The 13,336-nt window shown below is 45.1% G+C and overlaps 3 protein-coding genes and 1 long non-coding RNA gene across 8 annotated transcripts; 2 read left to right on the top strand and 2 right to left on the bottom strand.

Moving 5' to 3' along the window:
* The first annotated feature begins 393 nt into the window (after positions 1-393).
* Positions 394-10,461, top strand: shf (WNT inhibitory factor 1). Of its 4 annotated transcripts, none has more exons than XM_017156725.3 (8): positions 394-669; positions 6,034-6,462; positions 6,867-7,124; positions 7,179-7,322; positions 8,233-8,421; positions 9,825-9,920; positions 9,993-10,190; positions 10,250-10,461. In XM_017156725.3, the coding sequence occupies exons 2-8, from the start codon at positions 6,045-6,047 to the stop codon at positions 10,291-10,293; spliced, it is 1,347 nt and encodes a 448-aa protein (XP_017012214.1). In that variant the 5' UTR covers positions 394-669; positions 6,034-6,044; the 3' UTR covers positions 10,294-10,461. The 4 variants fall into 4 exon arrangements, with proteins under 4 accessions (XP_017012214.1, XP_017012207.1, XP_017012199.1 ...); XM_017156718.3 differs by having other exon boundaries at positions 8,221-8,421; XM_017156710.3 differs by having other exon boundaries at positions 7,179-7,373.
* Positions 1,188-6,972, bottom strand: LOC138913897 (uncharacterized). Its single transcript, XR_011419771.1, has 3 exons — positions 6,848-6,972; positions 5,008-5,467; positions 1,188-1,854 (listed from the first exon to the last, which is right to left on the bottom strand). It is a non-coding gene; the product is annotated as an uncharacterized lncRNA (long non-coding RNA).
* Coq7 (ubiquinone biosynthesis protein COQ7, mitochondrial) lies at positions 8,432-10,652 on the bottom strand. 2 transcript variants are annotated; one of them, XM_070219057.1, is made up of 3 exons: positions 9,297-9,314; positions 8,713-9,212; positions 8,432-8,655 (listed from the first exon to the last, which is right to left on the bottom strand). In XM_070219057.1, the coding sequence occupies exons 2-3, from the start codon at positions 9,205-9,207 to the stop codon at positions 8,497-8,499; spliced, it is 654 nt and encodes a 217-aa protein (XP_070075158.1). In that variant the 5' UTR covers positions 9,208-9,212; positions 9,297-9,314; the 3' UTR covers positions 8,432-8,496. The 2 variants fall into 2 exon arrangements, with proteins under 2 accessions (XP_070075158.1, XP_017012225.2); XM_017156736.3 differs by lacking the exon at positions 9,297-9,314 and adding an exon at positions 10,504-10,652 and having other exon boundaries at positions 8,438-8,655.
* Positions 10,653-10,977: 325 nt separating this feature from the next.
* LOC108067448 (uncharacterized) lies at positions 10,978-12,853 on the top strand. The gene is made up of 3 exons (XM_044396071.2): positions 10,978-11,691; positions 11,747-12,467; positions 12,519-12,853. Exons 1-3 carry the CDS (start codon positions 11,301-11,303, stop codon positions 12,763-12,765), a joined length of 1,359 nt encoding a protein of 452 aa, XP_044252006.1. The 5' UTR covers positions 10,978-11,300; the 3' UTR covers positions 12,766-12,853.
* Positions 12,854-13,336: the final 483 nt, after the last annotated feature.

Here is a 13,336-nt window from a genome sequence, read left to right as displayed (position 1 = left end):
CTGTGTTCAATAAATAAATACTTTCAGCAACATTTTTTAATATTTAAAAAAAAATTCCAAGTTGCTTAAAATGTTTCAATTGTGAAACACTGAAACGGTTGATTGTAGAGAGAAATTTATGCCTCAAAAAGTATTTAACTATTAGAAATCATGCCCTAAACAAAGAGGCCTAATCTAACGATTTTTAATAAAATTTAATGACAATGGTCCACTATAATAATTTAATATTTTTTAAACCAGTTAAAAAAGTATATATTTTTTTTACTGCTTTAAAACTGAAAGGAAATCAACCGCTTTACCTTTTCTAGCGTTTTATTGGTGCTCTGACTGAGGAGTAGGCATCACTGGGATTCGAGCGAAACGTTCCCCGGGTTTCGTTGGACTGTCCAGATCAGCTAAGGAGCTGCAGCGCGACGGTCGCACCCGAAACTCTGCGCGATATTGTATTCTCAGAGGCCAATTCTGTTCGCGTTTGTGTCCAAACAAAAAAGCTTCGACGCTACGGAATTCGTGAAAAATCGAAGGCTCAAGGAATTCGGCAAATAAAAGTGTATATATTTTTTGTGGACTTGTCAACCATTTTTGATTTGTCAACCGAGTCAACAACGGCCAATCCAACCGAAGCGACTGTTTATTGCCTTTTTTTTTGGGTCCGGCGACGGCCAACGAGTACGTAAAGTGTGCAAATTTGAAATTTTGAAAACTAACCTGCGATCTTAACTTTATGTGATTGTTGTGAATACTCCAGACATCCAGGGTTAATCGCGCACAAGCGTAATTTAGCGATAAGAACTAACTAAACCGCCAAAGAGCGAAAACACTTGCAGTTTTTTTGCCATATCAATTGGGGCGATTGTCCGTTCGGTTTCAATTAGCAATTAATATCCCTCCCCCTGCGCTGTCAACCCACTCGAAAGTTGAAGTTCAAATTGAAGGCTTGAGTGCTGATCGATCGTAACGGAAATTGAAAACGAGAGGCTTCTGGGTGAAAAGTGCATGGACAAAATATAATACACAAATAAATCAAATTTAAAATAATTTAACTGAACCATTATCATATAAAAGATCCTAGTTCAAACTTCCCTAACAATTAAAAGATATACTATATAATTGGATGTTTACAGAAAAAGTATTCGGATTTCAAGGATTTTCACTAATAACAAAATATATTTAACTTACCTGGATTAAATAAAAATAGGTACTGTAGGTAGGTAGGTAGGGTATCTGGGATGCCTCTTGGCCGCCTGTACATGACTTGTCCGTTTTGGCGCGCTCGAAAGGCGTGAAAGTCATTGTCCAACGTTGGCCATTTGATTGCCAGCTCCTGGGAGCTGGACGGTAGATGCTGGCTGGTGGACGGTAGATGCTGGCTGGTGGATGCTGGATGCTGGATGCTGGAAGCGGCGATCTGCGAACTGGTAATGGAGTGGAATGGTGGCTGTGCGACTGCGCGTTGCCTGGCTCTTCAGCATGCATATAGACACACGATCGCCTCATCGGAATCGGAATTCTGTGGCTCTCAAGTAGCTTCTGCTTCTGCTTTTGGCCTCTGTTTCTGCTTCTGCTTCTGCTGCCACAGCCTGCGTGTCTCGCTGCCCCTTCTCTTGCTGCTCCTCCTCCTCCTCCAACTCCAATTCCTGCGGCACTTGAGCCCACTTGGAGACAGGCGTTGTTATCCGCCTGTTGTCTGGCTCTCCTCCTTCTGCCCCACCTCCTCCTCCTCCTCCTGCTCCTCTGCCACTCAATTGGTGATCGTTATCATCAGTAGGAGTAGCAGCCAGGATTAATGGGTTGTGCCAGTCGGCCGAAGTACGAATGGGCCAGCACCCTCTAGGTCAGGGTTCACAGGTTGACCTACACAGAGAACAAAAATAGGCAGCATATTAAGGCAAAAGCATACAAATGTTAAATAGAGGTAGAAGTTAATAGAGGTATATCTTGAACTAGAATTATTTTTAAAGAAAAAACTTATACGGAACATAATATAAAGTTCTATACTGTGTGGCATAATCATTTTCAAAATACATTTTAGAATGGTTTATAGTACCTGTTGTACTTTTAGAACCTTAGATAATATATAGATACTATTGTTTTTAGAAACTATTTTCTTTCCATGCAAATCATCTTCAGAGATCCGATGGGCAAGCCTCCAATTGGCCAGGGTTAGAGCGGTGCAGAGTATCGGCCAGTCGACTGTTGCCGTCCTGTCTGCTTTATTTGCCCAAGGTGTTTTTGTTGGTGTTTCACAAAGTCTCGTTGGTGTTGGGTGTAAGGTGTTGGTGTGTGTGTGTGCGACTGTTGTTTCATTAAACAAACAGAGCTACAAGTGCCACTTGTTGTTGTTGTTGCTGTTGAGCACTCAACAACTCATTCAAATCGGTAGCCGGGAAAGTAACTCTCCCTCTCCCGATATCACCGTCTCCCTCGCTCATCCTTTGGCTCGCTCTTTCATTTGAAATCCTTTTAGCCGTTGACTTTTTTTCAGCCAACAAGTTGTTGGTACTCTCCTTATATAATACACTTGGGAAAAACATAAGATTGTTAATGAAATTCGTATAATCATTTAAATCTTTTTGAAACCTTTTTTCTAGGATGTATTTAGTTGAAGTTTTTGTGATTTTTCATGTGATTTATAATCTCTTGGGAAAAACACAAGATTGTTAATGAAATTCGTATAATCATTTAAATCTTTTTGAAAGCTTTTTTTGTAGGATGTATTTAGTTGAAATTTTTTGAGTAAACCTATGATTTAGCATTGAAATCCTTTTATAATCTTTATTTATAATCTAAATGATTACCCTCTTGGTGTATATTAATTTTTTGTGTAGAGATTGTTTATGAACTGCTCACCTCTCGCTTGCACTTGCAGTACACCGTTTATGGGTGTGCGAGAATGGTTGTGAGTGTGCGATTTCCAGTCCCTCCCACTCCCTTTTCCAGTCTCAATTCCGATTCCCACTCCACTCACTCAGTCCACTCCTCTCCACTCCAGGTTTAGTCCACTGCGAAGGGGCAGCTTCTTGTTCTCGGCTATGTTGCCGTTGTTGTTGCCTTTTGTTGTGCCTTGTGTGTGTGTTTTTCTTTTTTTTTTTTTGTATTCTTTTTTTCACGTCTCATCGTTGCGTATTTGTTGTTGCCCCTGTGGATGCTGCTTCTTTATTTTCTTGGTAATAAGGTGTGAGAAAGGCAATAATCGTAAAGAGCTAACAAATTGTTGTTGCTGCTGTTCCTACTTTGATTGCTACTGCTCCTCCTTCTCATCGTCCTCCTCCTCCTCCTTCTCCTCCTCCTCCACGATCGCCATCTCCCTCTCGCCTCTTTCTCCGGCTGTTGTCTTGTCGCCGGTTTCACGCTAAAATGTTAATCTGTCCCTTTCTCTCAAGTTGAAGCAATTATATCGTTGACGACAGCAGCAACAACAACAATACATGGCCTCATCTTCATTCCATCGACCTGATATGGAGTTTGATAATAATGCCGTCCTCTTCTTCTCCTACTGCACCTGATCTTCCAACGGAGACAGCTACACTGAGAACAAGAAATATTCACACACAAAACGCGAATTCTTCAGATGAAATATAGGCAAACTAAAGTGCATCAATGATAGTTTTATGATCCAAACAAATATGTATCATTAAGCTTATACATTTTATATGGTTGAAATTTCCCAATAGTACTGCTCATCTTTGAACTTTACACCTGATCTTCCAACGGAGACAGCTACACTGAGAACTAGAAATATTCACACGCGAATTCTTCAGATGAAATATAGGCAAACTAACAATAGTTTGAACTTTAGATGATCCAAACCCATGTATCACTAACCTATTACATTTTATATGGTTGGAATTTCCCAGCAGTATTGCCAGCCCCTGAGAAATCTCATCTTTGAACTTTGCAAATCTACAGAAAACTGAGATCATCTCTAGGTTAAGTTGATATTGTGTAGCACATTTACAAGCTACCTTATAACGGGAAAATCCCCAATATATAATATCCTAATGCACTCTTATTAACCCCAACTTAGCTGACTAAGCTTGAGTGGTAGTGCGATATATGTAGCTGGAAATTCCAATTCAGATTCGGACTTAGATTTGACCATGAGTGGGATTATCTATGCGCCGGAGCCGGCTATCGCCATCATGTGCCTGCTTATCGGCGACCATTAATTAGCACGAAATAAAAATAATTTCAAAACAAAGCGTGAACGCTGTATTTATAGGAAATCGAGGTCTGGCCTGGTCCCGATCCCGAGATCCCCACAGCGGTCCCGATTTCGGTGCCAATCTCGTGTACTATAGTCGTACCATATACATATATTGCGTTGTTCCATGCCAAAAGCAGTACTTCCGCCTACGATCCTCTGTCCTCCAAAGCACTGATTCAATTACAAATCGGCTGTATGTACGTGGGAGCCTTGGGAGCCCTGGGAGTCCAGAAGTAGCAATTAGTTCACTTGACGAAATCGTTTCCCAGGCCGTTTTGCAGAGGAGTTTGAGCCTGAGTTTGAGTTCTGCTGATCTCCGATCTCTCCACTTCCCCAACTGAGGGCAGAATCTTCGAGAGTCTTTCGAGACGCTCTGGCCGATGTCATTATCTCCAAGTAATTCCTCATAATCGCCATGTTTGATCTTATTAAGACAGCTTAACTTGTTTTCTGGCCCATCATCGTCGTTTGCCCTGTCCCCGAATCTCAGAGCAACCCATTCATACGTGATGGACGGACAACAACGTCGATCGATGGCTTGTCCAGTCCGCAGTGATGCCAAAGGAGCTGTTTCTTAGCGGGAAACTCAAATTTTAAATGCACTATAAAACCAATAAGGATTTGCACTCTTATAAAACGCGAATTCTTCAGTTTATAATGCTTTGTATGCGATGTTACCCCAAGGTTTAAACCCTACTATTATTTTTCTCTAAAATGTAAGGGGTTAACCACATACATTTTGTAATTAATTCATTATTTATGTTATAATATACAGGGTATTAAATCAATATTGTACTCACCCAACTGAGATCCACTGAAGTTGGTGAGACGAAAAAGAAGCCTAAGCGGCAGCACTGAACGGCTGTCCGCTCTTTTGTCCGTTCACTTGTTGGCCGTGTTAAACGACTGGCTTCTGGCTGTCCGGTCTGCCGTGTAACAAGGCTGCCTGGAGATGGAGATGGAGTTGGAGTTGGAGATGGAGATCGCAGACTGGGCTGGCCCTCGTTGACTTGGGTAACTTCACACCAGGCAAAGTGCTAACGACTTTGTACCTGCTCTCCCTCCACCGCTGCCCCTTCACTCGAGAGTCTGCCCTTTACCGCTTCAATCTGGCTGAGCTGGCCGAAGTTGGGGGTTTTTTAGCCGAGGGCAGGGGATGCACCGGAATGGGGACACTTCAATTTGTGGCTGGCATCTTCTCGCTTCGCTTGTGCTTTATAGGTTTTATGTGCGACCAGGGGGCAGGGTAGCCAAAAGGAGCTGAAATGATAAATGGAGCCAAGTTTAGATCACTGCAGTCTCTAGAAATCATTTTCATAATATATATATATAGATAATTTATATCTAACCATTGGGTTTGGGTTTTTTTCCGAAATTCCTCAAGGAATCATCAGTAAAATATGATTTACAATTAAAGAAAAATAGTTTGAAACATTGTAATCAAATAATAAACATGTGATATTACAATTTTTCTGATATTATGTGAAATCATGGCATATTTAGGTCTCACAAAATAATTTAAAGCTATTTTTAAACACTTTTCCTGGAATTCTTAAGTCCTAGCACTCAATCCCCTTGGGCAAATAGATAATACCCGCGATACGTCGCGTCCAGAGCAGCGAAACCGAATCGCAAATAGATAGAGATCGAGGGTCTGCAAATATGGCCAAAGATAAACAAACTGCACGGGTGTGGGCATGGGAATGGCAATCAGTGATCGGCAATAAGCAATCAGATATCCGATATCTGGAGGGGATTGGAGACCCGCCAACGTTTATTTTTAATTTCGATCTCCGTTTCTGTTTCTGTTCTGTTTGCTTTGGCAGCTGGGGAAACTATGAGCCATCAGGGCATCGGCTGCCTGGTCAAGTGGTTCTATCTGGTGCTGATCGTGCACACGCTCCTCTGCATCGGCCAGCTCGAGTGTCGCCAGCACCAGCACAATCGGAACAATAACAATAACAATAGCAACAACAACAGAAGATCGGACTCGTCCAGTTCGGAGGAGAGCCACGGCAACGCCAGCGATGGCCTGGACAACTATGCGGACCACGACATCGGTGGTCCTGGTGGTCCCCAGCCGCGACGGGGTCAGCGGAAGAAACACCAGGGCGGCGGCGGAGGAGGAGGAGGAGGAGGCGGCGGCGGAGGAGGAGGAAACGGAAACGGAGGAGGCGGTGGCAACCGGAACAACCGCAACGAGGAGAGCGGCATCTCGCTGTGGATCAACGAGCAGCAGCTCAAGATGCTCACTGGTAGGTGGTGAAATCTATAACATTGTTGACCAAAAAAAAAATCGATATGAAACGTGGGTCCATTTTACCTTATTTAAGATCAATTTTAACTTGATATGGTCGAACCGTAAAAGCGATATTTCCGTAATATCAATTTTACTTGGCATAGTCGCTTTCTTACTTCCACTCACGTAATTTTGATCGCCATATTGCTTCTTGCGCTCTTTTTCGAATTTAGAGAATCTCCGAGAGAGAGAATTCGACCAAATGATATTATTTAAGATCAATTTGATGAATATTTCAGGTAAAAACGATATGAGTATGAATTAAGTGAAATTCACATGGACATATCGATTTTACGACGACATTTTTTTGTTGTGTGCATTAAATAATTAGTTCTTCTTACCGGAACCGCTCCTCCACAGCGCTCTACTTCCCGCAGGGCTACTCGGAACGCCTGTACGCCATCCACAACAGCCGGGTGACCAACGATCTGCGCGACACCACGCTGTACAACTTCCTGGTGATCCCGTCCGAGGTGAACTACGTGAACTTCACGTGGAAGTCGGGGCGGCGCAAGTACTTCTACGACTTCGATCGCCTGCAGACGATGGACGAGAGCATCCTGAAGGCGCCCACGCTGTCCATCCGCAAGAGCGGCCGCATTCCGCAGGAGCAGAAGAGTAAGTATGGTCCGGAGCCGGGCTCATCCAGCCAACCCACTCATTCCAAGCCAGATTTCAGCATCTTCCTGCCCTGCACCGGCAACAGCTCCGGCACCGCGTCCTTCAACGTCGGCCTCAAGATCCAGACGCGCCACAACAAGCCGCTCTCAGGCACACCCATTCGACTCAACTTCAAAAAGGAATGCGCCCACAGAGGTGTGTATGATATAGACGCTTCCAACCCTACTTCACTAACAACTTTGCAAGGTAGTGTATATGAAATATCAAGCAATGCTTTTATCTAGTCGATAGTAATTGTAATTTAGCATCTACATGTTGTGCACAACACTCCTCCGACTCCTTCCATCCATCCAGCATGCCATTCCCGTTCCCATTCGCCACAATGTAGTCGCTTTTCACGGCTTTTCCGCGCCCAGCTTTCCACAACTCCCCCAGCCCACCTTACCCACATGGCAAAACGACTGCAAGACAAGCCTTCAAAATGGAATTTACAAACTCTGACTAATTGCGATTAACTAAGACTTTGGTTTACAATTAATCAATAAATTGTTTATACTATTGAATTCCATTATTTGCTCACAACTTTTTCATGAATGGTCCGATTTGAAAAATGTCCTCTACATTTCAATAGGTATTAATAGGCCCTACAAAATTGCATTTCAAATTTTTCGAAGTCTTTAAGATCTCAACGTTCATACGGACAAACGGACAGACAAACGGACGGACAGACGGACATGGCTAGATCGACTCGAATATAATACTTTATAGGGTGCGTAACATACTCACAAATCAATGTTTTCCTTGCCAGTTCGATTCAATCATTATTTCGAGGTTTCTTGAAATGGGTTCAAATAAAGTTTAGCACTACATGTTCTTGATAGTCCCAGGGATTAGATTACTCCAACCCCGCCAACCGCTTTTCTATCTATCTGCCGATCTATCCACTTTCCACTCCAATGTGCTCCGTTTAGTGTGAGTCTAGATGTGACTGAACTGTGTACTGTGTACTGTGTGTGTTAAATGAGTGTTAATGCCTCGTCTTGCCTGCGAACGGTGTAACATTGAACATTGAACTAAACTAAAAAAACTTAAGCTCCCGATCCAGAATGCAGCTTGAAGTGCGGCAAGAACGGCTACTGCAACGAGCAGCACATTTGCAAGTGCAACGTGGGCTACACGGGCCAGTACTGCGAGACGGCCTTCTGCTTCCCGCAGTGCCTCAACGGGGGCAACTGCACGGCGCCGTCGATCTGCACCTGTCCGGAGGGCTACCAGGGCACCCAGTGCGAAGGTGGTGAGTGGATTCTCTATCTTTAATGCTTATAGTGTGTGGTATATACAGGGGATCTTTATGTATCTAGATCTAGATCTAGATCTTCTTCGAGATGGCTATGGCCGTCTTGCAGCCGAACTTGATCACCTCGGTCAGGGCCGCGTAGAAGGGCGCCTGCTCGGCCCCGTGATCGATGCCGGTGTCGTGGTGCTCCTGCTCCTCGTCCCGGAACTTGGTGATCGTGGCCAGCAGCTCCTGTAAAATCAGAAAAAAAATCAGCTAGTTAAAGTGGGGGTTTCGGCTACCTCATACCTTGTCCGGATGCGGTGCCTCCATGATCTGGCGCAGCTGATCGTTGTAGTGCTCCACAATCACCGTCTCCACGGCCACCGTGCAGGCCATGGCCGCCTTTTCGCCCATCAGCGCTGTTCCGGCGCCCAGCACAAAGCCGGCCACGTTCCACAGCGGCGTCATGATCGTCGGACGGACGCGATGCTGCTGGATGAGCTGCTCGAACTGGCGGCGATGCTCCTTCTCCTGCTCCCACATGTGGCCGATGGTCTTGCCCAGCGGCCCGTTGCCCAGAATGGCCATCTGGCCGGCGTAGATGCGATCGGCGCCCAGTTCGCCGGCATGATCGACGCGTATTATCTCGTCAGTCAGGGCATTTGGACGTGGGCGCAGGGGAGTGCCTTCTCCAGAGCCTCCCGATACTCCCGATCCTGCAGATCCTCCAGCCGCTGAGCTGAGGCAGCGACGCAGGGACAGCAGACGCGGCTGCGGCGCACAGAGGACTCCTCTCAGCATTCCGGCTGCAAGGGAGAATGTAGAATAGGATTAGTGATGGGTGTTTGAAGCAGGGACCGAAAATAACTGTTATTGTACATTTTTCTTACCAAAAAAATCACGAACTTAGAAAGGTCCTACAATTTTTTTAAATACACCATTATTTTTGTTAGTAATGATTTTTATTTATTTGATTTTTATAATAAAACTCAAAAAATAACTGTTATTTGTCCCTTGACATTTTTGAAAAACTGAAATAATTAAAAAAAACATGCTAACCGAGTTTTATATAACTTACTAAAAATCTTTAAAAAAAAAGCCAACCGCGCATATTTTATAACTATATTTTTTTTAAATTTATTTTACCCACTAAATCGCCATAAATCAAGTTTGAGTTTTATTTTTGATCACGACGAATAACTGTTATTTGTCAACTTTTATTATAAAACTCAAAAAATAACAGTTATTCTTTGAGTTTTACTTTACGAATCCGAAAGTAACTGTTAAAATGTGTTTTTTATAACATAAATCTCATAACAGTTACGGTCCCTGGTTTGAAGAAAATACAGGGTATTAAGTGGGCTGTAACAGTGCTTTAAAGTGGGTAGATAACCACCAATCCCCCTGCTACTTCACAGGTATTTGCAAGGACAAGTGCCTGAATGGCGGCAAGTGCATACAGAAGGACAAGTGCCAGTGCTCCAAGGGATACTACGGCCTGCGCTGCGAGTACTGTGAGTACTGTGATCCCCAAGGGGATGTGAATATGTAGATAGGCAGCCTGATTTCCCTGATTTCCCCCACAGCCAAGTGCGTGATTCCCTGCAAGAACGAGGGTCGCTGCATCGGGAACAACCTGTGCCGCTGCCCCAATGGATTGCGGGGCGATCACTGCGAGATCGGACGCAAGCAGCGCTCCATTTGCAAGTGCCGCAATGGCACCTGCACCTCCCACAAGCACTGCAAGTGCCATCCGGGATTCTATGGGCGCCACTGCAACGGCCGTAAGTGGAACTATCGATCCTGATCCTCATCCTCACATATACAACCCCATCAATTCCAGGCAAGCAGCGACATGTCCACCGAAACGACGACTCCAAGTTCTAGGATCCATCGTAATATCCATTCAACTTTACACACTTTTCTATTAAAAAGCACAACGACTACAACAACAACAGCGACAAAAGGATGAAACGAAAATAATTCTAATTGTGATAAAATTTTTTTGTAATTTAACATAACAATTTTAAATAAAACACGAAATCTAAGAGTTGATGGGCCCCTGGATCTAGTTGGTTGGTAGTCCCCTCTACTTACTCATCACAAATCTGCAGCTTTGCTCGGGTGCTATTTGGTAAATAAATGGTAAAATGAATAGCAATCCAATTCGGCGAGCAAAAACGAGATCTTCTGTTTATTATTTTTTGCGCAATGCAACCAGGGATGGGACAAGCACTGGGCAGCCGGTCGCCGGTCACGGGAAAAATCACATGTTGCGAGTCACGGTCGTGAGTCACGGGCTAGAAGTAAAAGTACACTGCGCCGTTTTGATGAAATACACTAAATAAACAGGCATATGCCTCAGATTTTTAATTTCAAATAGGTGTACCTTTTAAATTTCCCCTTTTATATTTGTTTTTAATGTTAAACTGGGTGTTGCCTAAACTAAGTTTTCGCACTGTGACCAATTCACACTGGCCAACATTAAATAACATTTTCCCACTGACCTTAGTCAGCTTTGCAGCCCTGGTCGATCAGCTGTCGATAGTTTGACAGTCACGCACATCAGCTGTTGCGGAATTCAAAAAACCAAGTGATCGGATTCGGATTGCGATTTAACGGTTCCCGTTCCCGGGTTATCTTACGTGGATCTTAATGAATTTTACCCAGATAATCCCCGATTTTCCCTCCAGGGAGGGGGGAGGTGGCAAGTGGCTACTACATAAGAAGCGCCCACCAATTGAGATCCCAATTAACGCAGTAACGCAGTAACTGGTTGGTGTTGCTGGAGCTGGAGGACGGGTCGTTTATCGGGGATTGGGGACTGGCGGTCGGGTCAACGCCCCACTGGCTCGTGAAAGCAATCAACAATCAACTCTCCTCGCCATTGCAAAATGTCGACGCAGCAAGAGCAGTTGGACTACATTGAGCGGCATCTCGTCTACGAGATCTTCAAGTACTTCGGATCGGGCGTCTCCCTGGCGGGCCACCGGGTGGAGTGCTCCACCGGGCTGGACGGCTTCATGTCGGCCCTGTACACGGTGCAACTGGATCTGGTTGCCGGCGAACGCAGCCGCACCGAGGTCGTCCTGGTCAAGCTGATGAAGGGCGAGAAGGAGTTCCGCGAGCAGAGCAACTCGTACATCCAGTTCGCCAACGAGGTGTTCGCCTACGCCGAGATCCTGCCCGCCTACGAGCATCTGCTGCGGACGAGCCACCTGTCCAGCGAGCTGGTGGCCAACTGGGTGCCCAGCTGCTACTTTGCCCGGTTCGGATTGGTCAGAGGTGGGTGGATAAGTGATCCTCCTCTTCCTCCTCACTAATTCCTAGTTAATTTCAGGTCTCGGCAGCGGTCGCGAATCCGTGCTGGCCCTCAAGCATCTCAAGGGCGACGGCTACCAGTTGGGCCCGCGCCTCATCCTCCGCCGCGATCAACTGGAGGCCATGGTGGCTCTGATCGGGCCCTTCCATGCCCTGGGCTATGCCACCCGCATCCTCCAGCCGCAGGTGCATGCCCGCCTGCGCTCGGGCCTCCTGGACATGTCCTTTGTCTCCACTTCAGGGAAGGCCGGCTTTGATGTGCTCTATCGCGTGGCCTTCGATCGCTTCTACGAGTTCTACGACCGCCGGCGGGAGCAGCTCCTCAGGGATTCGCAAGCGGATGAGGGGTTTTCCCTGGCCATCGAGCGTCTGCGCGAGAAGTACTTCGACCGGCCAACGCATCTGCTGGAGCGGATTCGCACCACGTCCTGTGAGAGTTATTTTGCCACCTTCCAGCACGGCGACTTCAATCGCAACAACGTGCTCTTCCACTACGGCGACGATGGCCAGGTGGATGGCATCAAGACCATCGACTTCCAGGAGCTGCGCTTCAGCTCGACGGCCATTGACCTGAGCTTCTTCATGTACATGAACACGCCGTCCTCGGGCAGGGAGGAGATCTTTGCGGATCTGCTGCGGAAGTACCACAAACGGATGATCGAGATGCTGGAATTGGTTCTGCATCGCAACCGGGACGAGCTGAGCGACGAGCGGGTGGAGCAGCTCTTGAAGGACTACAGGTGGGTTAAGGATTCAGGGGATTCAGTTACTCATTTCCCTTGTATTTCCAGTTTCGAACGATTCGAGGAGCACTTCAAGCGATACGCCTTCTACGGGGTGATGGTCTGCATGCACTTCATGCCCTGGATGCTGGGCAGCGAGCCGGATTGCGCCGAGTTGTCCCGGCTCTGCGACACGGACATGCATGGCCAGGCCTTCTATCAGTTGTCCCTGGACATTGGCGGCGACGCGGCCAACGAGGAGATCTTCAAGACGGTGCGGCACGCCTACGAGCATGGCTACATGGACGAGATATAGATTAAATCTACCTGAATTTTATTTACTATGCAGTTAACATTGATTTTTTAAAATTTTTACACTTTTTGTTCTCAAAAGAAAGCACAAATAAAATCTGGAAAATTCATAAAAATTATTCATTCAATTCGAAATGAATTAGAAAATCATTCAATTTATTTCAGGAACCGTTACAGTTATAAGTTTTACTTTAAAAGTCATCGATTAATCGTTATTCACCATTTTTTATTTATAAGTCCATAAAGTAACTGTTATTTCAGACTTTTAAAATAAAAGTCAAAGAATAAGAGTTATTTTCTGATCAAAGAAATAAAAGTCTTCCGTAACTTTTACCCTTAACTTTTATAATAGAAGTCTAAAAATAACTGTTATTTTGTGACTGTAACACAAAAAAGTCCAAAATATCTCTTGCCAATGACGTCACAAAATCTCATCTGTTGTAATTCGGTTGGAATTTGTACTTATGTTTGTTCCTATGGTGGCAATTTGTATTTACCTATATACATGAATTCTTTAATACAACGACACCGCGAATTCTTTAGGGCAAGAGGAACGAATATTGACCATCCTAAAA

Source organism: Drosophila takahashii, chromosome X, assembly GCF_030179915.1.
Source record: "Drosophila takahashii strain IR98-3 E-12201 chromosome X, DtakHiC1v2, whole genome shotgun sequence".
NCBI lineage: Eukaryota > Metazoa > Arthropoda > Insecta > Diptera > Drosophilidae > Drosophila > Drosophila takahashii.
Note: the sequence above shows the minus strand (reverse complement) of the source record. Positions and strands in the feature narration are given on the sequence as shown.

Bases quoted from the DNA above. Each gene is read 5' to 3' on its own strand.
- LOC108067448 (XM_044396071.2), top strand. From the start codon at position 11,301: ATGTCGACGCAGCAAGAGCAGTTGGACTACATTGAGCGGCATCTCGTC. The intron at 11,692-11,746 runs GTGGGTGGATAA...AGTTAATTTCAG, and splicing joins CCGGTTCGGATTGGTCAGAG to GTCTCGGCAGCGGTCGCGAA. The intron at 12,468-12,518 runs GTGGGTTAAGGA...TTGTATTTCCAG, and splicing joins CAGCTCTTGAAGGACTACAG to TTTCGAACGATTCGAGGAGC.
- Coq7 (XM_017156736.3), bottom strand. The intron at 8,656-8,712 runs GTATGAGGTAGC...CTGATTTTACAG, and splicing joins AGGCACCGCATCCGGACAAG to GAGCTGCTGGCCACGATCAC.
- shf (XM_017156703.3), top strand. From the start codon at position 6,045: ATGAGCCATCAGGGCATCGGCTGCCTGGTCAAGTGGTTCTATCTGGTG. The intron at 6,463-6,866 runs GTAGGTGGTGAA...GCTCCTCCACAG, and splicing joins GCAGCTCAAGATGCTCACTG to CGCTCTACTTCCCGCAGGGC. The intron at 9,921-9,992 runs GTGAGTACTGTG...TTTCCCCCACAG, and splicing joins CGGCCTGCGCTGCGAGTACT to CCAAGTGCGTGATTCCCTGC.